Source organism: Peromyscus californicus, unplaced genomic scaffold (assembly GCF_007827085.1).
Source record: "Peromyscus californicus insignis strain IS unplaced genomic scaffold, ASM782708v3 Scaffold_4__1_contigs__length_199733344, whole genome shotgun sequence".
Lineage (NCBI taxonomy): Eukaryota > Metazoa > Chordata > Mammalia > Rodentia > Cricetidae > Peromyscus > Peromyscus californicus.
The window spans coordinates 46,360,985-46,385,465 of NW_026294562.1; the positions used below are offsets into that span (position 1 = coordinate 46,360,985).

Genomic DNA, 24,481 nt, shown 5'->3' on the forward strand with positions numbered 1-24,481 from the left:
TACTGTCACAGGGATGACCACTTAAAAATGTTGCAGTTTTCTAGAAATGTTGCTTTGGGTATGTGCATGCATTACACACTTTCAGTGTCTCTGTCTCTGTCTCTCTCTCTCTCTCTCTCACACACACACACACACACACACACACACACACACACACACACACACTTCAACAGCCAAACTCTGGACAATTATATGTTACATTTTTGAAGTCCAACCCATTCTCATGACCCATGATAAGCCACACAGTTTTTCTCAGGCTAGGGAGGTCGCACCACCTGGCCTGTGGTCAGGACAAACCTCTGTCACCCGCTGGTCATGCAGCCGCTCGAACCGAAATAAACACACACAGGCTAATATTATATTTAAACTATGGCCATGGCAGGCTTCCTGCTATCTAGTTCTTATATCTTAAATTAATCCATTTCTATAAATCTATACTTTGCCACGTGGCTTGTGGCTTATCAGTACCTTTACATCTTGCTTTTCATGGTGGCGGCTGGCAGTGTCTGCTCTTCTCTGTCTTTCTTCTCTCTCTCTATCTGTTTGGATTTTCCACCTGCCTCTAAGCTGCCTTACCATAGGACAAATGGCTTTATTTATCAACCAATCAGAGCAGCGTTTTTTCACAGCATACAAAAAGACATTCATTCCCCCATCATAGCTCTAAGTGGTCAGGGTTCCCAGACAGAAAGTAGCATAAAACCCAGGACCTAAGCAATAAACAGTTTATTTGCTGAACCTTGAGTGGTGGGAATATATGCAGAAAATCAATTACTGCAGGGGCTTATGTCTACCAAAGTTGCTTCGTGTCTGACCTTGATTCAGCAATAAACACCTGGGAACTTGTCCTTTTGTATTTTATTTGCAGGGACAGCTAGTGTGTTTTGAATTTATTCTGAGGTCTAAAATTATCTGTCTTTGTGACTGAGAATACTGTTACTTTCCTATGTCAGTTATGAAAAATATCCTAGTATTATTTCTATCATCAGAATTATAGAGCTTAAGCAGAAATCATCTTCCTGATCATCCACAGCTATATGTGTGCCCAAAGATGGATTATTTCTATGAGATAAACCCACAAGCAGTGTGAAAAAATACCATAGCTGTTACTAGGGAAGAAATGTAGTGGCATATGAGAAAAATGACAGAGAGAAGCAACCAGTCATTTACAGTCAGTGACCCCACAGCTTTGCCAGGTGGGGCTCCCCGTCAGAGAGTTATTAATGCTGAACACTAGCTGTTACCTGCTCAGTACTCCCATGGCCTCTGGTAAAGCCATTTTGCCAGCATCTCCCAGCACTTTCCCACTGCCTCAGTTCTGGGACAGGCTACTTCTGTCAGAGTGCTGCGTCCTCCTGTTCATGGAGGTCACAGATTCTCGAAGAAGGGAGGAGAACGGCTAATGTGCCGCCCGGTGTCAGCACTAGGCTGTGCACACCGAACCGTTCCGGCGTCATCTCGTGCTGTCACCGAAGGCTTGCGTATCCCGCAGAGTTGCCCCTGCACTGCCTCAGTCTGTACATTTTCAGTGGGGTTCTAATCACATTGGTTGTTGTCGAAGCTGACAGGAGAACCATACTGTCTGTTACTACACTAGTTTGCGGTGCAGAGAAGTGAAGATGAGGTGTTTGGTGGGTTGTATATATGTATGTGACTTAGTTTTTTTTTTTTTTTTTTTTTTAAGATTTATTTATTTAGTATATAGCATGTATGACTGCAGGTCAGAAGAGGGAACCAGATCTCATTATAGATCGTTGTGAGCCACCATGTGGTTGCTGGGAATTGAACTCAGGACCTCTGGAAGAGCAGTCAGTGCTCTTAACCTCTGAGCCATCTCTCCAGCCCCGTGACTTAGTTTTTAAAACCATTCTAGCATTTATCAGTTACAGATAAGCTTATTGGCTTTATATTCTGTTCATTCTTTTTCTCCTAAAAATTATACTTCCATACTCTTCATGTCTCACATTAGAGAGTAAATTTATCATCTGTAGTACAAGAATTGACCTGAAAAAAAGTGTTTGTCCTGCCTCTTCACTTGATTTATCTAGGAGGAATTTAGCAAAGTAATATGGACAATGCCAACCAGTAATCAGCCTTATGTAGTAAAAATTCTGTAATAATAGCAAGAATAAGTTAGTAGCTGGGTGGTGGTGGTACACGCCTTTAATCCCAGCACTAGGGAGGCAGAGACAGAGGCAGACGGATCTCTGAGTTCAAAGCCAGCCTGGTCTACAGAGCAAGTTCCAGGACAGCCAGAGCTACACCGAGAAACTCCGTCTTGAAAAACCAAAAAGAAAAAACAAAGTTGGGGCAGTTTTCTGTTACTTATTGTGTTAGGCTAGGGAGCAGTGAGATCCCTTTATAGGTAATAACTAGATATTTCAGACAGGTCAATTTCATTAGATGGCCTCTGTGTGTTTAGTGTTTGGCTTATGGCATTAATAAGTCATGTCCTCTTTGTTTAAGCAATCAGATTTTCCTGTGACTGTGACGGTAGAGAGTCCTTCATCCTCAGAAACTGATGAGGTTGAGGATTCCTCAGAAAGTGTCCACGAAGAACCTCAGAAAACCAGCATCAGACAAAAAACATTACAGGTACACAGCTGTTCCTTTTAAGGTACAGAAGACCATTTCATTGTGATTGCTTCTTGGCGAAAGCGTGATTGTGAAACAGGCCCTGGCAGCACGTTGGAATTCTGTTTGCCCCTCTGTTCTAACTGTTACTCTACTCGGGTGAAGAAGATTAGGGTGAGATGAAAGTGTGTATACCTCACAAAATAATCGTAAAAACATAGTACTATTTTTTTCCTCCTCTTAGAATGCTAGCTGTAAGGAGAACTTTAGTGGTCATAAAACAAACTTAAGGAGATTGAGTAATGTCATAGTCAGCTGATTCGGTGCTGTGTGTGTGTATGTACACGTTTGTGTGTGTGTGTGTGTGTGTGTGTGTGTGTGTGTGTGTGTGTGTGTGTGTGTGTGTAAGTATACATGCATGCATACATACGTACATGCATACATACTTGGATACATGGGGTGGAGGCCAGAGGACCGCCTTAGCGTCAGTCCTCACTTGTCATCCACATTGGGTTTGTTGTTTGAGGAGGTTGTTGTTTGGTTTTGAGACAGATTTTCACCAGCCCAGAATTTGCCAGTGAAGCTGGGCTGCCTGGTCAGTGAGCCCCAGAGATCTGCCCACTTGCCTCCTGGGTGCTGGGATTGTGAGTGTGCACTGCACACCCGGCCTTTTTCCATGTTCTGAGTACCACACTTAGGTCCTTATGTGTGTCCTGACTTTCACTGGCTGTCTCCTCAGCCCAGCGCTGTTATTTTAAAGACTAGGGAATTGATAGTGCTAGCTGAGCTCTCTTATCATGGGGAAATGTAACTTTGTTTTTAGTAGAAGTAAAATTGAACAGAGGTTCTTTTGTTTTGAGATAGAGTCTTACATAGCTCAAGCTGTCCTTGAAGTCACTGTACCTCAAGCTGGCTTTGGATTCCTGGTCTTTTCCTAACCTCCCATGTCAGCCACCACACCCGGCTTTGGAAAAACTTTTGCTACTGATATTCCCCTTTCACGATATTAAAAAATTAAGAAACTACACTTTAAAACCCGGCATCTAGTGCCTTTCCATTTTTCTGTTGGGTAGACAGAAGGGAAAATTACTTCCATAGCACATTTTTGTGCTTCAGCATACTGTTTTCTTTGCTGGTTTGTAGTAAGTTGTGGGAGACCTCGTCTTTAGGAAGCTCTTGGCTTTCCTTGTGTGTTATGTCACTCACATGTAATTAGGGGACGGAGCCTCATGCTGTTCAGCATACTACCACTGAGCCACACCACAAGCCCAACAGTGGCTGCCTAAAACTGGTGCTGCCTCAGCATAGAACTTCTAAATCTAGAAATGGCTCTCCATTTGTTACTTCTGTATTCAATGGTTTAAAACAGCAGAGGTTATATTTTCACATTTCTGAGAGCCAGGACATCCAAAATCAAGGTGTGCTGTGGTAAGGGCCCAGATTTCTAGTTCACAGATGCCTGCTTCTCAAAATGTCATTGCATGGTTGAAGGGCAATTACCTATTTTTTTATATGTATATGATTGCAGCCATCAGTATTTGATTTAAAAATTTTAAAGCCAACTAGGGGATATAGCTTAATCATAAACCCCTTTGGTGGGAAGCACACAGTGCCCTAGGTTCAGTCCTACCCCCAGTGATAACTGCCACAACTTCATTTTCTTAAGTTAAAATTCACAATGCAGCCGGGCGGTGGTGGCGCACGCCTTTAATCCCAGCACTCGGGAGGCAGAGCCAGGCGGATCTCTGTGAGTTCGAGGCCAGTCTGGGCTACCAAGTGAGTTCCAGGAAAGGCGCAAAGCTATACAGAGAAACCCTGTCTCGAAAAACCAAAAAAAAAAAAAAAAAAAAAAATTCACAATGCTTGTATAGAGATTACGAAAGTAATCACTTAGAAAACTACAGATTCTTGGGAGAGAACCTGTGTGGACCGTTCGGGAACACTTCTCATCCTGGGATTCAGCGCCTGCAGTTAGTGCCGGGGTGGCTTCCTGCTAACTAAGATGCAGCGGGAAGTAAAAGTTCCTGGGCATCAAACCTTCCACGTCGTTTTCAGTGTGTTGTGTTGGTTTCCTTCACCCCAGGTCTAAGAGAGGGGGTGGCTGGTTTTGTGGGGTCATTCTGTATTTGCCTTCTATTTATTTGAAATGCTAGAGACCACACTTTATGCATGCTATAGGCAAGCTTTCTACTGCTGTGACCCAGCCCAGGAGATAATGTATCAAAAGTGTCTCTAGTCACTGAGGAAGACAAGGTTAGGAACTGCAGCCGGACAGCTTCTTACTCAAGGTGTATCGAGGACCTTCTCAGCATTTCTTCATGTTGAGAATCAGCTAAAACGTGTAAGCCCATACTAAAGAGAGTAGAAGGGATTCACACTTAACTACAAGGGGAAGGAGGTGCGGGGAGAGAAACGTAACTGAGCCAATCACAGTATGGGGAGCCATCACTTGGAGTAAGCACTGGGGCAGCCTGCAGCTTGGAGGGCACTAACTCCGCTCCACTGTCCAGTTAGAAATGTGACCAAGTCGGAGCTGCTCCCTGATGGTCTGAGGGTGGTTCTGGCAGTTGTCTTAGGTGGTCATTATGTGAGTGAGTATTCTCTGATGACTCTGTTCTAGGCACATTTTGGCATATCAGTATTTTATGGTTAAAATCCTGCCTTAGGTGTGGCTGCCCTGGAGTACTGAATGTGTGAGTGGGAACAGACTGTTTGATTATAAGCTTGTCTGTCTTAATTGGATTCACATATTTATTCATTTTTGCATTGATCAATTATATATTCCAAGCACTCTTCTGAGCTTGTATCTGTGTTAATTCACTTACTCATCATGTGTTTATCTCCAGTCTATCAATGAGGAAATCAGGACCCAGACTTACAGCTAGTGGGCCAGGACTTTGTACCAAAGAATCTTCCGTTTTTAGGAAAAAATAATCAAAAACCAAACTTTACTAACTAATAAGCAAAGAAATGGAGATTGAAGGAAGAGAGCATGTTTCCACCTGTTCATTTGAAGAAAATTATATTCTTTTGAGACAGGGTTTCTCTGTGTAGTTTTGGTGCCTGTCCTGGATCTTGCTCTGTAGACCAGGCTGGCCTCGAACTCACAGAGATCCGCCTGGCTCTGCCTCCTGAGTGCTGGGATTAAAGGCGTGTACCTCCGCCGCCCGGCAAAAACTACTTTCTTAAACACATCTTCTGTGGCCAAGGCTTCTTCATTATTTATTGCTTGCTTACTTTGTGCTAGGCACAGGTGATAAGATAAATGCTTAATAAAATACGTTTCTCTCCTTCACACATCTTGAAGCTTACATGGGAAAGTTAGTTAGTAGTCATAGTAGACGTGATGTATCATAGTTTAGTGATAGGCTGTGTTGATGTTAGCAGTGTCAAATCCTAGGACAATATCAGAAAGCTGTTGGGATACAAGTATTTCAGGGCCTTAAAAATGTCTATTTGATGCACACCTGTAAATCTCAGGAGGCTGAGGCAGGAGGATGGAGAGTTTGAGACCTATAGACGAATTTCTAAATGGTTATATTAAATAAAAAACAAGGAGCCAGATACAGGGGTGAAAACCTGAGCTAACCTCCCCTCACCAACTCTGCAGCTTCCAAAGAGACCTACCCACGCCTGTATGCCTTTCTGTTCTGTTCTCTCATTCGCTCTCTCAGTCCAGCTACATCACTTCCTCTTCCTGCCCATCTCTGTCACTTCCTGTCTGTCTGTACAGACCTCCACACTTCTATGGTTGGTGCTGGGATTAAAGGCGTGTGTCACCATGCCTGGCTCTGTTCCCCAGTGTGGCCTTGAACTCACAGAGATCCAGACAGATCCCTGCCTGCCAAGTGATAGGATTAAAGGCGTGTGCTACCATTGCCTGACTTCTGTTTAATATAATGGCTGGCTTTTTCCTCTGATCTCCAGGCAAGCTTTATTTATTAGAGCACAAGAAAAATATCACCACAGAGGCCAGACATAGCTACACAGTGAGCCACTCTCTCAGGAAGAGTGCCCAGAGAAGGAACATTTTATACAAATGTGACTTGTGTCTGATTCCCCCACTAGGGGGAGAAGCTGTCTCGTGTCATCGCACTTGGCTGTGCTGTGGAGAGCCAGTCAGAAACGGAGATGTGGAGACTGCTGCTGAGTGGGTGGAGCTCTGCAGTGCTGCCGCTGTTACGCAGTCTCTCACGCCCTTTAACCCCTCATCCGTGCCCTGTAAGCAGGCCCAGTAACAACAGTGGCTTGCAAAGCAAAGGCAAAGTGTAGTTTCCTTTCTCCAGCAGTACTGTGTTAAAACCGTTATGTGAATCATAAGTAGAGGCGTTTGCAAAGCCTTTTCCTCCTTTTCCGTGAAAGCTTGGTTAGTTTAACAGTAAAGAGCATGATTGTGCTAATGAGATGGCTCAGCAGGCAAAGGTGCCTCCTGCTGGGCCTCAGGACCTTTGTTTAGTCCCAGGAACCTCATGGTGGAAGGGAAGTTGTTTCTGACCTCCATGTATGCACTGTGGCACATGTTTGTCTGTCTGTCTGTCTGTCTGTCTGTCTCTCTCTCTCTCTCTCACACACACACATACACACACAAACACACACACACACACACACACACACACACACACACACACACACACACACACACACAGCATGCCATAAAATGGACTGAACATTTTCTTTTTAGAAAAGGTTAGTCTTGTCTGTGGAGAGAGGGCTCAGAAGCTCAGAGCATGTCCTGCTCTTACAGAGGACTTGAGTTCAGTTCCTATCACCCTTGTCGGGTGGCTCCCAACCACCTCTAATGCCAGTTCCCGGGGACCCAGTGTGCTCTTCTGCCCTCTGCGTTCACTGGACACACATGCAGAAATCCACTCCGCACACATGCATAGTAAAAGATTTTACTGTCCCCTCTCCTTTCCGCTCTTTCCCCCCGACCAACCCCCACTCCCCCCCCCCCGTGTCTCTGTCTCTCTGTCTCTCTGTCTCTCTCTCTTTCTGTGTCTTTCTCTCTCTGTCTCTCTTCCCCCCCCCCAATAAAGCTCTAAAAAGGTAAAAAAAAAAAAAAGATTTTAAAAGATCAGTCTTTAAGGAGAAAATGATTTTGACATTATTAAAGCATTTAGTAGTATTCAGAATTTATAATCTGAATGTAAAAGTACTCAATTTTCCATTGAGGAACTATCTTAAAACAATTTGTTGAAAGGAAAACAGCTGTGTGCCCACACTCATATTTTATATCTCTGTTTTCCTTAAAAATGTAACATTACTTAAGTTTTTTTTATTTTATGTGTATGAATGTTTTGCATTCATGTGTATATGTGTGCCACATGTATGTCTAGTACCCAACAAGGCCAGAAAAGGGCATCAGATCCCCTGGAACTGGAGTTACAGTTGTGAGCTGCCACGTGGGTCCTAGAAATTTAGCTACTGAGCCATCTCAGTGGTCCAAACTAAACTTTTAAGTTAAAATTCTGTGTTTAAGTAAATGTTCAGAAGCCTCTAAAATATAAACCCACTGACTGGAGAGAGGGCTTGGTGTTTAAAGCACCTGCCAGGAAGCTTAAGGACTGGAGTTTGGGTCCCAGAAACCACATAAATGCCAGGTGTGTGTGGTGGCCCAGCTGTAATTCCAGCCTTGGAATGTAGAGATGGACTCCCCAGAGCAAGCTGACGGGCAAGACTACCTGTGTTTGTGAGCTCCACATTTTATTAAGAAACCTGCCACAAGGAATACAGTAGAGCAATGAAGGGCAGTTCCCAACATCAACCTCTGGCCTCTTCATGCATTCTCACACACGTGTGTACGTTCATGTGTGCGTATTCACACATATAAATATAAAGCCACGTATGGGGTATATACCTGTAATCACAGTACTTGTGAGGCTAAGACTGGGGGATCCATGAGTAAGGCCACCCTGGCCTATATAGTGAGACCATGTCTCAAAAGAACTAACTAAATAAAATATACTGTTATGTTTTAATAAATACGCATTTTGTTTATATTATACAACCAAGTACTAAAATATAGTAGTTTATGACAATAGTAGTTAAACCTATTTTATTCCTAAGCCTAGAAGCTGAGTAATTTGTTGCTACAAATTTGATGATTTAATATATCACCCATTTGAAAGCTCACACTTCTAAAGTAGAAGTCCAGACAGGTCACAAAACCGAAACCACAATGTGGGCCAGACTGTTAACCATCTGGCAGGACTGGCAAGGAATCCTCTTCCAGGCATGCTGGTATTGGCGTAATTCGACTCTTTGGGGCCTATTTCCCTGCTGCTTCTCAGGCAGTGGACCCTTCATCTTCTATGGGACATCTCCTCTTCAGAGATTGTAAGGAGAATACAATCTCTGGTGTCTTAACTCCTTTTGTACTAAAAATCTTTCTCATGAAGAGCCTGATACCTTTTAAATGGTTCCCTAATGATGTCATTCCCCCCCCCCCCCATCCTAAGGTCACTTGCTGTGAGGGCCTTAATCATAGTCCCTCACAGCAGCTCCTGCATTAGTGTTGGCATTAGGGAGCTACTCCAGCAGTAGGGAATCTTAGGATCTGTTTCAGGATTTTATCCACCACAGTCACACCTGCATTATCAAGAACCATAGAGTCTCAGTTCCTGAAATGATGAGCTCGTTTTTCTGATTTTGGTAAAGAGTAAGGTCAGCCCTTGTGGGAAGAGGACTGCTACCTGCTCCTGCTCTGAATTCAGAGCCAGCTGCACAGCTGACAGACAGTGTGGTACTCTGTTCTCTGTGCCTCAGCCGTTACTCCTTCTTGTCTTGAAGGTTGCTGATGCTTAAGTTATTTAATACCTAGAAAACAGAATAATGCTTGGCTTACAATAAAGTGCTTTAAAAGTGTTTACATTTGAAGTATGGGTTTTTGTTGCAGTTACAAGATTCAGTTATGTTAAGAATGTTAGGGGTTGGGGATTTAGCTCAGTGGTAGAGTGCTTGCCTAGCAAGCGCAAGGCCCTGGGTTCGATCCTCAGCTCCAAAAAAAAAAAAAAAAAAAAGAATGTTATAGAGCCAGGTGGTGGTGGCGCATGCCTTTAATCCCAGTACTGGGGAGGCAGAGGTAGGTGGATCTCTGTGAGGCCAGTCTGGTCTACATAGTGAGTTCCAGAACAGCCAGAGCTACACAGAGAAACTCTGTCTTGAAAAACAAAAAATAAATAAAAAAAGAATGCTATTGAGTTTTCTATTATGAGGAACTCAGAAACCCGTAAGTAAGAAAAAATTCCCCTTCATGGCTTTAATTTCTTACTGGTGGTTCACTAACTCTTGTTATATGCCTGTGCTTTTTATGGTAAGCACTGCAGCTCAAGTTGAGTGGGATTTAAGTGAATCTGTAATGTGCTAATTTGATACATTTTAATAATTAACTGCACTAGCTGGTGTGTGTACAAGTAGGGACATATGTCATCCTGCAGTCCGAGGTTACTTCTGGGTCTGCCCCTGAGTTCTTTGTGGACTATGCAGCTGGGAGTGTTGAGGGATCAGCGTTTACCTTAACTGCCATGTCTGCTCCATTTCTTCCTACTAGGAGAAACTGGAGGAATGCCTAGTGCAGTTAAAGGAGGAAAGGGTGAGCCGGCTTAAGGCTGACAAGCGAGTCAGTGAGGTAAGTAAGTCTTTTTCTCCTATTTTCAGAGTTATTTGTTGGCTTTGTTTTGGTTTCAAGTTCTATACTTAATAAACTTTAAAATACTTCAAAATGATAAGGCATTTGGGAGCTGAGTCGCATCATTTTAACCTTACATCCATTTAGTGCTATGTGATTATATTCCAAAAAGTGTATTTTAAAAAATGTAAGAAGTAGCTTGCCCCTCCCCCCAGGCTTTTGACTGCCACATATGAAATGTATTCATTAGGCTTATACTGTGTGTATAACAAAAGTGTTGGTAAGGCTGTCTTCTTACAGTGAATTAGGAAAGCAAATGATCTAAAAAGGATGGTCTCAAGAGGATGGGCATTGTGGTACATGGCTATAGGGCTGGTACTTGGAAGGCTAAGGCTAGGGGGTTATACCTGGCCAGACTTGGTTAGTTGTTGGTTTCTTTTAAAAGACAAAATTAGAAGTCTAAGATAATGAAAAGCTCCTAAGTGTGCCTTGGGAGATAAAAGTCTATACCGTGAGCACTGAACTACACAGTTAAACTAATTTGCATTAAACTAACAAGTTTTACAAGTAGTTTTCTCTACAAAGTGAATGTAAGGAAGACTCTTCAAAATGTGTGTATTGTATTTAAAGACATGTGTGTTCATTCATTAAGTATTAAGCACTGCATTATAGAAGGCAAAAATACATCGAGAACATTTTGCCTTTCTGAGAAATGCCAGGGTTAGATTTGATGTAGTGTTACATGAACAGATGAAGAGAGCAAGAAGCCACAGAGAATTGCTCAAGAAAGTGGAGAGTGTAGCTGTGCAGTTAAAGACTTTAACATAAACACAATAAATATACCTGGGGGCCGGCAAGATGGCTCAGTGGGTAAAGGCACTTGCTGCCAAGCCCAGCAACCTACATGATGGGAGGAGAGAACTGACTCTCAAGAGTTGTCCTCTTGACTTCCACATGTCTATTGTGGCCCATGCACACGCCCATGTGTGAACACATAGACATACATGTAGAAAAATTGTTTGGCTTGTGTCTTAGTTTCTATTGCTGTGAAGAGACACCATGACCACGGCAACTCTTATAAGGAAAGCGTTTAATTGGGGCTGGCTTACAGTTTCAGAGGTTTAGTCCATTATCATCATGGTGGGAAGCATGGCGGTGTGGAGGAAGACATGGTGCTGGAGAAGGAACTGAGAGGTCTACATTGTGATTCTCCAGGCAACGGGAAGCAACTGTGACACCTGGTGTAGCTTGAGCCTGGAGACCTCAAAGCCCGCCCCACAGCGACACACTTCCTCCAACAAGGCCACACCTCCTAATAGTACCACTCTCTATAGGGGCCATTTTCTTTCAAACCACCACAGCTTGTTAAAATTAATCCATAATGGACTAATTATAGCAGGATCATAATTTTATTTGGTCTGCTGTTGTATTTTCTAATAAAAAGTGAACCTTAGGTAGCTGATTCTCTGATACACAATGATTCAGTATGAATTTAAACAGTTAGGGATATGATGTGTGGAAAATCATTAGTAAGACAGTAACTATTTTTATCTACTTGTTATATAGGAAATTTCAACAAATGTCTCCAGGTGGAAGATTATTATGTGTCATGATTATTCTCTTCATTGATTGAGGGTTAGATTAATTATAAATTAGTTACATTTTTAAATATTTTAGTTTAGGTGTTGAAAAGTTTTCTTTAGATTGAAATTACACTGTGCATTCTCAACCTTGTTTTGTAGCTGGAACATGAAAATGCTCAGCTAAGAAACATAAATTTCTCCTTGTCTGAAGCCCTTCATGCACAGTCGTTAACAAACATGATCCTGGACGATGAAGGCGTCTTGGGCAGCATTGAGAATTCTTTTCAGAAGTTTCACGCTTTCCTGGACCTCCTTAAAGATGCTGGGTATATCTGTAGGGTGGGCATTCTTTCTTCAGTGGCTTTATTGTAGCTTGCTGAGGAACTCAACACTTCTTAGCTTCCATGAGATGTATTAATATGTGATTATCAACAATAAGTTTGATTTGTTTTTTAATGGAGAATGCCTTTTAAAAGAAATGCAAAATGGTAAACCTATCTCATTAGAAAACTCATCATTAAAAGGTAATAAAGCGTAATTTATCTTGGTGGAGACTAAATTAATGTCTTTGGGCATTTGAATTGTGTACAGCTTTATCTGCTGTAATATACTCCTTGATGTGTTACAAAAAAGAAAGACTAAGTGAAGGATTTTTATTGAAAATATTTAAAATAATAGGAGCTTTCTTGCCTTTTATTCATTTTGCTTGTTAAATAAGTTGGAGCCGGGTTCTTCTTGTCCCTAGGCCTTAGGACGGTAGTTAATCTCCAGGGTGCTGGAGACACAGGAATAGGTCAGAGTTCTCACCTGAGAATAGTAGGGTCAAAAGAAGATGTTAGTCAGGTATGACGCACACCTGAGGTTCAGCACCTGGTGGTGGAGGGTGGGGGATCAGGAGTTCAAAGTAACCCTTAACAGCATAGAAATTTTGAGTTCAGCTTGTTCTTCATGAATCTCAAAATCAAATTGAAAAGATAGTAAAAGGGAGAGCTGAAGGTAGTGGATGGAGCAGTGTTTTAGGGGATAGGCTGATGTTAGAAAAGAGTGAAGCGAAGAAAAGAGAGTCAGATACATGGAGATGGTAGAGGCTGAAGCTGTTGAAACAGTATTTAAAATGATGGAGTGATGGTTGCTATTATTTAATGAATCATTGAGGTGAATAGGGGCGCTGGAAGGATTGGATGATCTGACCCAGTGGTCTCAGCATGAGTCCGAGGCAGCGGTTGGATGATCTGACCCAGTGGTCTCAGCATGAGTCTGAGGCAGCGGTGGCATGGGGCTGTTGTCTGACGTAGGCTCTTGGCTTCTCAGATTTTAAATCTTGGTGTTCATTTATACATGTATTTAATGCTTGTAGGTGTGGGTGAATTTAAGTTGTTGCCAAGTGATTGCCTTTTCCTCCTTTCTTCCTCTCTCCAGGCTTGGGCAGCTTGCCACTATGGCTGGTATAGATCAGTCAGATTTCCACTTGCTAGGTCGCCCTCAGATGAATTCCACTGTTAGTGCACCTGTGGAAGAACAGAGAGCCCTCGAGGAAGAAAAGCTGGATCCGAAGCAGACTGCTGTAGGACAGATGCAGAACATCCAAGTAAGTGGACCCGAGAGACCTTGGTGCAAGTCACTAGCAAGAGTTCCGCAGGTCAGGGAAAGTAGTGTTAGTCTGTCTCTGGCAGAGTAAAGTTTGTGCCCATTTCCTGAAACTGCATCGTTATCAATAAGAAAACGGGGCCAGGTATGGTGGCGCATGCTTTTCATCCCAGCCCTTGGGAGGCAGGGACAGGCAGGTGTCTCTGCGTTTAAGGCCAGCCTGGGTCTTCGTAGGGAGTTCAGACCAGTCAAGGCTATAAAATGAGACCTTATCTCAAAAAAAGAAGAAAAAAAGACAAAACTGGAAGGTTTTTGATAATTTATACTTAAAAATTATCTTCAATAAAGAAAGAAATGAAAGAGTAAAGAGACAATGGGAATTGAAAGTTTTGTAAATGTCTGTTGTATTCATGTCCCGTCTAGGTCTCTATCTGTATGCAGTCAGCTTACAATGAAGGGACACTGATGAAGGTACCAGGACTGATGCAGAGAGCTTGTAAGCCAAGTAATCTAGACAGACTTAGCAAGCAGTACCTCATAGTCGCCCGCTTAGTGGATGAGGTGGGCTGCCTGTCACAGAACCCCCCGAGGCTCACCAAGGGCTCATCTCCCAGCAGACAATCTAAGACTGTCTGAGGAGCTGCTGGCTTGAGAACTCGGTCATATCACACATGGGATACTTCTCACATAAGCAGAGAGGCTAGGGACTAGGTTCCTCAGAAATGGTTTTACTTTGTTTTGTAATGTGAAAAATGGAAGACAATCATATAAAACACAAAATTGTAGAAATACTGTACAGCTAACTTTAGATATACATATAACTAAATTTAGAGGAGTTGCCAGTCACATGGCATTGCATAATTAGGAAAGTGAATGACCATAAAGTCTTCTGAGAGGTGAACTGGCTGCTTACTAAGATCACAATTACAGGGCCGGAGAGTTGGCCTGGCTTACATACGAGAGCTGCTGTTCTTCCACAGGACTTGAGTAGAGTCGCTGGCACCCATGTTGGGTGGCTCACAACCACCTGTAGCTATAGCTCCAGGGGATCCTGTGCCCTCCTCTGGCCTCTGCAGTCATGTACACATTACACATATACAGCCCTAACTAAAGACACTGAAAGTAAATGTGAAAGAATCAGTTTCGGTGAAGTTTTGAGCTCTTTTGTGGCCGGCTTTGTTCACTGAAGCCTTGTTTTCCTTGTAGTTTCAGAAGATTAGAAGTGATGCTAGGATTCCTTTGCCTCTCGACACCTTCCAAGTTCCCGTTTCTGCACCAGCAGCATTGGTAGCTTCCAGAGCCAACCCTGAGCAGCAGGAGGGGTCTGCAGCAGGACTCACTGCTAGAACAGCCTCTCCTTCAGCAGATGGCGTTTCTGGAAGTGGGAGTCAAAGGGAAGAAATGGTGTCTTCCAAACACAGCAGATCTTCAGAGAAAGGGAGCTTGACGAACGAATACTCCAGAAAGCTCTCCTCTGAGAAACACTCCGGGAAAGACCCCCTTTCCGACCCTGACTCTCCCGTGAACTCAAAAAGCAAAGGAATCGGGGACAAAAGGTCTTTGCTTAATGAGCCAATTAAAAGTGAATCTTTGAAAAACCACATTTCTGTCAAGAAAGAAAACAGAATAATGACTGTCTCATCCAAGACAATCAAAAGTAAACCCAATCCTCTAGAACATTCTGAAAGTGATACTCTTGGGTCTGATTTTGAATGCCAGGAAAACATCCATTCATCAGCACACCTGACATAGGTCTAACCTTTGAAATTATGATTTTGCCTTCAAATTTTAATAAATTTTCTTATGTTTTTATTATGGTGTGTGATATCTTAAAATACAGAGCTGGAAACACTTTACAAGTCACTTTCTGGTCCTGCTACTGTGTGGAGGAGAAAAAACAGTAAGAGTAGGGGTGGGGAGAACTCAATGGCTGCAACATTTGGTCAAGTGGAGGAGGAGGAGGAGTCACCTGGCCGGAATCTGCTTGGCATATCCTAATTCCCAGCCAGTGCATCTGACATCTTTCTAGGCCCTTAACTATGGTTAAGTATGCAACAGCTTTAGTAAGGGTTTACTAGGCCATTTATAAATTAATTTGAGGAAACAGTATATGAACGGCCCAAGGTTGTAACAGCTTAGAAATAGGTGGTACAGGTGAAACTTGGACTGGATCCAGTGTTCTAAATCATGTAATTATCCTGTTTCCCACTTAGGAACAAGATAGCTCAAGGAAGATGCCAAAGAAAAGCTAGTGCAAGAGCAGGGCCATCAGAGGCACATCTGTCCCTTACTGCATCTGGGCAGAGGGTGGAGGAGCATGAACTTACTTCTAGGCTAATTATCCCTGCCTGGTAAAACACAGATAAATCCTTTCCTCCAGCTAGACTGAGCTGGAGTTGAGATGTGAGAAAAGCCCGGCCTTAGGCTCTCTTGTAGACAGCCCTGCCTGATTGTTAAGGAGGCTGTGAGTTCATTAATCATGGACTGAGTGTCACAGGGATGGGAAAAACTGTAGCCCTTCAGCAGAAGGGGAGACACAAGCAGATGTCTTAATACAGTGTTCTGTTCCATAGTGGCAATGCCAATAAATTAGTTGTGGAGGATGGAGGCCATCTAAAAAGAACAAAGGTTGTATCTTCATCTAAAAATGATCACCTCACATCCTTCGTAAAATCTTAGCCAACTGGGTAGATTCTGGTGACTAAGGACATGAAGTGAGGAGACACCTAAGATGGGGAGCAGCATACTCGGGTACAGAACCAACTGTAGACATATGCATTCGCTCACTGGAGTCATACAGGCAGAGGCCAGGAAGACCACAGAGGCTCTTACAGTCTGCGATGCCTGGGGGGGAGGGGAAGGGAGCAGAAAACTGGAATTACGTGTATGAGTTTCAGTTTTATCTTTAGCTTTGTGGTACTAGGGATTTCAGGATTGAACCGCAGCCCCAAATGTCAAGGTTTACATTTTAGATCGTTAGCTTTGCTATGGAAGTGCAGGTGAGTTTTCCCTACTTTTCTTTAACCCTGGGGCTGGTTTTAAAAGCGTGTGCTACTATGCCCAGTGTTTTTGTTGTTGCTGCTGTTGTTCGTTAATTGGAATTTTTTGTTGTTTCATTGTTGTGTTATTTTAGTGTGGTGTGTATGTGTGTGTGTGTACAAGGGTACTATGGAATGAAGCCAGGGCCTTGTACACAGTAGATGTCACTGTCATTGAGCTGTATCTTACACAGCCCTTTCCTCTCCTACTCCTCACCCTCCTGGAATTATAAATATATCAGCACACCTGTAATTTGGTTTTGCTTTTCAGTTTTGTTTGTTTGTTGAGAAAAGAGATTTTAGATGTATTTATTTTATGTGTTTGAATGTTTTATCTGCATGCATATATTTATGCCTGATGCCCACGGAGGTCAGAAGAAGGTGGTTGGTCCACTGACCCTGGAGTTGTGAATGGTTGTGAGCCACCATCTGGGTGCTGGACCTCTGTGAGAGCAAGAGCTTTTAACTTCTGAGCCTTCTGCCTAGCTTCCTCATTTGCGTTGTGAAACTCTCAGTGTGCATCGCTGGCTCCCCTTGACTTTACAGCAGGTCTCCTCTGCCTTTTGAAAGTTAGGGGTACAGGCATGAGCCACCACACCTAGCCTCTTTTGTTTTCTATGCTTAAAATTTTTAATGGAGTAATCTTAAATGTTAAAAAAAATATTTAAACTTTTACTTTGTGTGTGGTGGTGGTGGTGGTGGTGTGTGTCTTCTTTTGGGGTGCCCATGTGTAGGTGAATTGCTAAATGGACTTATTAAATAAAAACACAGAGCCAGATATAGGGGTGAAAACGTGAGCGATCAGAGGAATAGGAAAAGCCACAAGCTAACCTCACCTCACTGACACCTCGGTCTCCAAAGAAGTCTACCTACTTCCTGTATATCCACACTGTATGCCTTTCTGTTCTCCTATATCATTTGCTCTCTCCGTCCAGCTATATCAATTCCTCTTCCTACCCAGCTCTGTCACTTCCTGTCTGTCTGTACAGACCTCTAGACCTCCATAGTTAACTAGTGTTGGAATTTAAGATGTGTACCACCATGCCTGGCTCTGTTCCCAGTGTGGCCTTGAACTCAGAGATCCAGACAGATCCCTGCCTCCTGAGTGATAGGATTAAAGGCTTGTGCTACCTTGCCTAACTTATATGTTTAATATAGTGGCTGGCTTTTTCCTCTGATCCTCAGGTAAATTTTATTGGGGAACACAATACATAGTGTCATGGTATGTGTCGGGGGGCGGTGGTCAGGACAGCTTTGTGGAGTCTATTCACCTCTATCTTTACATAGATTCCAGGGAGCAAACATAGGTTACCAGGCTTGCATAAGTAACACTTTTACCTGGTAAGCCATCTCATCTGCCCTGAAATAACTGTAAGGCTTTGTGTACATGTGTGTAAGCTTTTTTAAAAAGTTGTCAGGGGCAGAAGAGATGGCTCAGTGGTTAAGAGCACTTGGTGCTCTTCCAGAGGACCTGGGTTTGATTCTCAGTACCCACAGCACACTTTTTTTTTTTTTTTTAGATTTGTCATCATCGAGAAGAGATTCTCAGGTATGGACTTAATTTCAAGCTCTCCACTTTGATCTCCTTGTCTGCTCACTCTAACAGCATATAATCATTTTTACATATTTTATCTGTTTCTTTCTGATTTTTTCTGTTTCTCAGACTTATTACTAATCTAAGGATTTCCACTGGTGTATGTAGGTGAGCCGCCTCAAAATCCTTAGGAATCTAATCTCTATCATCTGCTTAGCCTGATTTGTTTTCATGAAATGGGGTCTTATGTAGACCAAGATGACTTTGAACTTGCGTTGTTCAGGCTGAAATTGAGCTCATGGCCAACCTCCACCTCCCAAGTTAGGTTCCATTTTAAGAAGCAGAAACAGGGGAGGCACTGTCCATCTTCTGCTTCCTCGCCATCTCTGTTTTGGGTGATGCAGCCGTTGTTGGGAATTCACCCACTTTCCCCCAGGACCAGATTCTGGCATTCTGTCGGTCTTTCTGAGTCGTCCCTGTGATTCACAGGCCAGGATGGGAGAGGCTCCCGCAAAGCCCAGCTGCAGCCACTTGCCTGTTTTCTCTCCTCCTCTTTCCCTCTCCTTTCCTTCCGCTTCTCCCTTGGGTCTTACCTGGATCTGCAGTCACTCCACCGGGTTTTACTCTTCCTGAAATTAAGCGCTGAGGTCCCCGCCTTCCTTTGGGATTCTTTCTGCTCTTTGAAGTAGAACCTAATGGGCTGCTTAGATTTTATTTTTTTAATTTTTAAAATTTTTCCCCCTTTTTCAATTTCTCCTGCTTTCTCTTTAATTTCACATGTGTCTAAATTATGGAGTGTCTGTTGCTGAAATTTGGACATGAAGAGGATGATTTATGCTGCGATTTTGCTTGAACAGTTCTCAAGCTTGTGTGAAGAGACAGGCAGGTGGTTTAAAGGAAGAGACACACAGTAAAGGTGGGAACACCAGACTTTTCTTCTCACAGGAAATAAGCTCCCTCCCGAAATGAGAACCTCTCTCCACCATGTTGCGTGGCTGCTCCCGTCTTTAAAACATCTGTTGTCTGCTGTGGTCAAGGAGCTCAGGTTAGACCGCCAAAAGCCACTGGCGAGGTTTCCAGCCAAGCTTGCTAGTTCAGCCTTAAGATAGGGAAGAATTGTTTTCTTACCTCTTGGCTAGCTCTGCCAAATGTGCTACCAGTGGTCAGACTGTGCTGGGTGTGTGCAGGTTCTTGGCCTCTCATTCAAGAATAAAACTAAGCAAATAAAGGCCTACAAAGCCTGTGAAATAGCAAAGTCATAGACCAGGTCCAAATACATTACAGGGAAGTCATGGGGGTGAAGATGAGCTTTGTTTTGTGGGGTTTAAAAAGGGAGGAGTTTGGTTATTAGGAGCATAGTTTAGATGATTCTCTTACTTTGATTGACATCCTTTGTTCACTCACATATCCCTTCCCATAATGCATCTGCTTTTAATCATATACACACATTCCAATTATTCACAGGCATAAGATGGCAAGTAAGAGAGTCTCCCTCAAAGTTCATCTGGAGACCTAGCTTTGCATACACCCAGTTCTGGCTGGATTGGCCCTCATATTCTGGACCAGGATTGATTGGGAATAAGTTTGAATTGGAACTGTCCAAGACTGGGCTGGTGAGATGGCTCGGTGAGTAAAGGCACTTGCCACCAACCCTGGTGACCTGCTTCAAGCCCTAGACCCCACCTGGTGGGAGGAAAGAACCCCTGCAAGTGTGCTGTGGCATGCTCTCTCAGCAGTTTAGAGCACTTGCAGCTCTTGCAGAGGGACCTGGATTTAGTTCCTAGTGTCCACATAACAGCTCAACCTTCTATAACTCCAGTTCCAGGGGCTCTGACCCCCTCTTCCAGCCTCTGGGGATACTTCATGTATGTGGTGCACAGATATACAGGCAGACAAAACACTCATAAAAATAGATCTTAAAATAAGTAAACCAGCTCTTGAAAGTGTGCCAGCTTTGTTGGCATTAAGGAGAGGAGAAACTCCAGTGTTTGGAGTGGGTGGGTGTGCTGCTCGTGGCAGAAACAACTGTTGCTGACAGGTTCTGGGCACCTTACCCAGGGATGGGTATGTGTGGACCGTGCATTCGGGTCAGGCGCCCAGGCTCCTGCATGCGTCATTAATAGAGTGCTGTGTGCACAACCCAAACCCCAAACCGAGGTGGTCCCAGCTTAGCGGACTTAAGCTGCCTGCCTTAAAGTGCCCATGCTATCTATGCAAAGGAGGGCTTTGATGTTTTGTTTGGGGGGACTGTTGATTTTTGAAGCAAGTTGAACTCTGTTACTTTTTAATTATTACATTTATCTTATGTATGGGTGTCTGTGTGCCATGGCACAAGTGTGGAGGTCGGAGGACAACTGGAAGTTGGTTCTCTCCTCCGACATGGGAGTTCCAGGGAACCAGGATTGGCAGCAAGTGCCTTAACCTACTTAGCCATCTTGTCCCCTTACTTTAAAAAATACTTTCATTACATTTCTTAATATATTGTGTGTGCTTGGGTGCATATCTGTGAAGAGATTTTCGACACAGATTTTAAGTGCGAGGGCTATGAGAAAGGCATTCAGAAGAAAGGGAGACATGGGTCTGGGCGTCTCAAAGGAGAGACCCTGGTTTTTGTTGGGGAGGGACACTGGCAGTGAATTGTTCTATAGTCTGATTGAGGCTGCTGGTAGCATGGATCCACTAACATGTGTTAAAATGTGGAGAACTCTATACCACAGAAACAAGTTTTACTATATAACAATTTAAAAACTTAGAGTCAGATCCCTCTGAACTTTCACTTGGTCAAGATAAGGAAGAGGTGTTGGGATGGCCGAGCATGCCTGCAGTCCCAGTGCTGGGAGCTGAGGCGGGAGGGGAAAAAACAACCTTCAAAATCCAAGAAGGCAAGAGGAAGACGGTGTCATCTAACCTAGATGCTTTTTATCCATCGTAACACTAGGCCTATTCTTTTGGAAAACCCATGGAACCTTGTAAAAGTGATTGATAGAAGGCAAAGAAAAGGTATTTATAAGATACGAAGGTCCTAAAAAGCAAATTTTGTTGGGGAAAAAAAAACCCACAATAAAAACTAATCCTTTTTAAACTAATAAAAAATAGATTAAAATGAATTTAGAAGTCCTGTAGGTGACTTCTTCCCATGCCATACAGTGAAAGCACACAAAAGGCCTGTCCACCCGGAGACTTTGACATGGGAAATCCTGTCTGTAATTAGGGATAATCTGACCTCGGTCCCTCTTTGTCTCCCTTTAATTTCCTTCTCTTGCCTTCCTGCTCCAGTCAGTGCTTCCAGCAGTGTGCTGAAAAAGTGGGGGCGGTGCGCAGCCCCGTCTCGCTCCTGATTTTAATGGGATAGCTTTGAGTTTTTCTTCATTTAGAGAGATGCTGGCCGTGGGTTGTCATATACAGCCTTTATTACGTCAGGGTCTAGTCCCTCCAATCCTATTCCCTCTAGGACTTTTCATCATGAAAGAACATTGGATTTTGTCAGTTTTTTTCTGCATCTGTTGAGATGATCGTATGATATTCAAGTCCATTTATATGATTTATTACATTTACTGACTTCCATATGTTGAAACATCCTTCATAAAGCCATCGTGATCATGGCGGATGGTCTTGATATGTGTCTGTATTTGGTTTGCTGGTGTTTTATTGCATCTGTAGGTTTTTTTGGTTTGGTGTTGGAGTGATACTGGCTTTATAGAATGAGTTTGGGTGCTCCTTGTGTTTGTGGTTGTTTGCTTTTTAATAGTTTAAGGTTTGGCTATAGACCTTTTTTCAAAGTCTAGGATTTTGCTGTGAATCCATCTGGGTCTGGGCTTTTTTCAGTCAGAATTGTTTTTATTACTGTTTCGATCTCCTCGGATGTTACGAGTTTACTGAGGTTGTTGATCTCTTCTTGATTTAACTTTGGTGATTTGGATGGCTCTAGAAATTCATCTGTTTCTTTTAAGTTTTCCAACTTAATGGAATACAGTCGTTAAGAATATTCCCTTATTCTGAATTTCTTTAGGAATAGTTGTAATGTTTCGTTGCTCATTTCTGATTCTGTTAATTTTGGTTCTCCCTTTCTTTCTCTTGGTTACTTGAGCCAAGGGTCTGTTGTTTTGTTTATCTTCTCAAAGAACCAGCTCTTAGATTTATTGATTCTTTGTATTGTTTTCTTTGTTTCTATTTCATTAACTCTGCTTTGACTTTGATTATTTCTTTTTTTTTTTTTATTAATTTATTTTGCAATACAATTCAGTTCTACATATCAGCCACGGATTCCCTTGTTCTCCCCCCTCCCGTCCCCCTCACCTTCCCCCCAACCCCCCCCCCCCCCCCATTCCCATCTCCTCCAGGGCAAAGCCTTCCCCACAGACTGAGGTCAACCTGGTAGACTCAGTCCAGGTAGGTCTAGTCCCCTCCTCCCAGGCCGAGCCAAACAATCCTGCATAGGCCCCAGGTTTCAAACAGCAACTCATGCAATGAGCACAGGACCCAGTCCCACTGCCTGGATGCCTCCCAAACAGATCAAGCCAATCAACTGTCTCATCCATTCAGAGGGCCTGATCCAGTGGGGACCCCTCAGCCATTGGTCCACTGCTGGTGGGAATGCAAGCTTGTACAACTACTTTGGAAATCAATATGGCGCTTTCTTAGAAAATTGGGAATCAATCTCCCCCAAGATCCAGCTATACCACTCTTGGGCATATACCCAAGAAATGCTCAACCACACCATAAGAGCACTTGTTCAGTTATGTTCATATCAGCATTGTTTGTAATAGCCAGAACATGGAAACAACCCAGATGCCCTTCAACTGAAGAATGGATAAACAAAATGTGGTACATATACACAATGGAATACTACTCAGCAGAGAAAAACAATGGCATCATGAGGTTTACAGACAAATGGATGGATCTAGAAAAAATCATCCTGAGTGAGGTAACCCAGACTCAGAAAGACAAACATGGTATGTACTCACTCATAGCAGGATACTAGACATGAAACAAGGATGACTTGTCTGCTACTCACATCACCAGGGAGGCTACCTGGAAAACAGGACCCCAAGAAAGACACAGGGATCACCCAATGACAGAGAAATGGAATGAGATCTACATGAACAGCCTGGACATGAGTGGCGGTAATGAAAGGCGAGGGTTGAGGGAAAGAGAGCTTGGGGGAGCGGGAGATCCCAGCTGGATCAACAACAGAGAGGGAGAACAAGGAATAGGAGACCATGGTAAATGAAGACCACGTGAGAATAGGAAGAAGCAAAGTGCTAGAGAGGCCCACAGAAATCCACAAAGATACCCACACAACAGACTGCTGGCAGTGGTCGAGAGACAGCCCGAACTGACCTACTCTGGTGATGGGATGGCCAAACACCCTAATTGTTGTGCTAGAAACCTCATCCAACTACTGAGGGATCTGGATGCAGAGATCCATGACTAGGCCCCGGGTGGATCTCTGGGAGTCCAATTAGCGAGAATGAGGAGGGTTTATATGAGCGAGAATTGTTGAGACCAAGGTTGGATAAAGCACAGGGACAAATAGCCAAATGAATGGAAACACATGACTTTGATTATTTCTTGCCATCTACTGGCTTTGGGTTTGGTTTGTTCTTTTTCCAAATTTTTGAGTTGTATCATTAAATCATTTATTTGTGCTCTGATTTTTTTAATGTAGGCACTTAAGAATATAAATTCCCATCTTAGAATTGCTTTCAGTATGTTCCAGAGGCTTATTTTTATTTTAATTCTTAAATTTATTTATTTTATTTTGTATGTATGAGTTTTGCTGCGTATGTCTATGCACAGCATGCATGCAATGTCCACAGTGGCCAGAAGAGGGCACCAGATCCCCCTAGAACTGGAGCTACAGCTGTTTGTAAACCTACATGTGGGGGATCGGAACAGAATCTGGGTCCTCTGGAAGAGTATATAGTACTTTTAACTCCTTACCCATCTCTAGCCCCTGTATCAGGGGTTTTGTTGTGCTATTGTTTTGATTTTCCTTTAGTTCCAGGGATATTTTAACTTCTTTCTTGGTTTCTTCTTGGATCTACTCATCATTCAGTAATGAGTTTATGCACTAACTAGAGATGTGCTTGCTGCCAGCTTTAAGTTTTATCACATAGTGCTCAGATAGTATTCATGGAATTGTTTCACTTTTCCTGAATTTCTTATGGTTTATTTTGTGTCCCGGCACATGGTCTATTTTAGAGAAGCTTCCATCAGTTGCTGAATGAAATGTGTATTCTTTAGTGTTTGGGTGGAATATTCTGTAGATGTCTGTTACCATCCATTTGTTGTCTGATGTCAATTAATTTTGATGTTTCTGTTTACTTTTTCATGTGGATGACTTGTCTATTGGAGAAAGTGAAATATTTAAATTACTATTATTGGGTTGATGTTAATCTATGCCATTAATTACAGAAGTATGCTTTTTCTGAAATTGAATACTCCAGAATTTCGTGCATATATGTTTAGGATAATAATCTTTTCTTGATTAATTGTTCCTTTGATTAGGACGAAATGCCCTCTTTCTCTTACTTTT

General features: G+C 42.9%; 1 protein-coding gene across 4 annotated transcripts in view; it reads left to right on the forward strand.

Annotated features, from left to right (window-relative positions):
* The window catches only part of Cep78 (centrosomal protein 78), a 59,776-nt gene that overhangs the window by 18,001 nt on the left and 17,294 nt on the right, over positions 1-24,481 (forward strand). For 2 of the 4 annotated variants that reach the window (XR_008222945.1, XM_052761313.1), the window contains exons 11-15: positions 2,467-2,595; positions 10,124-10,201; positions 11,944-12,110; positions 13,204-13,372; positions 17,930-17,958. Coding sequence is in view for 3 of the 4 variants with exons in the window: in XM_052761313.1 (XP_052617273.1) it covers positions 2,467-2,595; positions 10,124-10,201; positions 11,944-12,110; positions 13,204-13,372; positions 17,930-17,958 (572 nt within the window). In the remaining variant the exon portion in view is untranslated. Of the gene's footprint in view, positions 1-2,466; positions 2,596-10,123; positions 10,202-11,943; positions 12,111-13,203; positions 13,373-13,794; positions 13,843-14,577; positions 15,184-17,929; positions 17,959-24,481 lie in introns of those variants that run through there. The other 2 variants (XM_052761311.1, XM_052761312.1) reach the window with 2 other exon arrangements.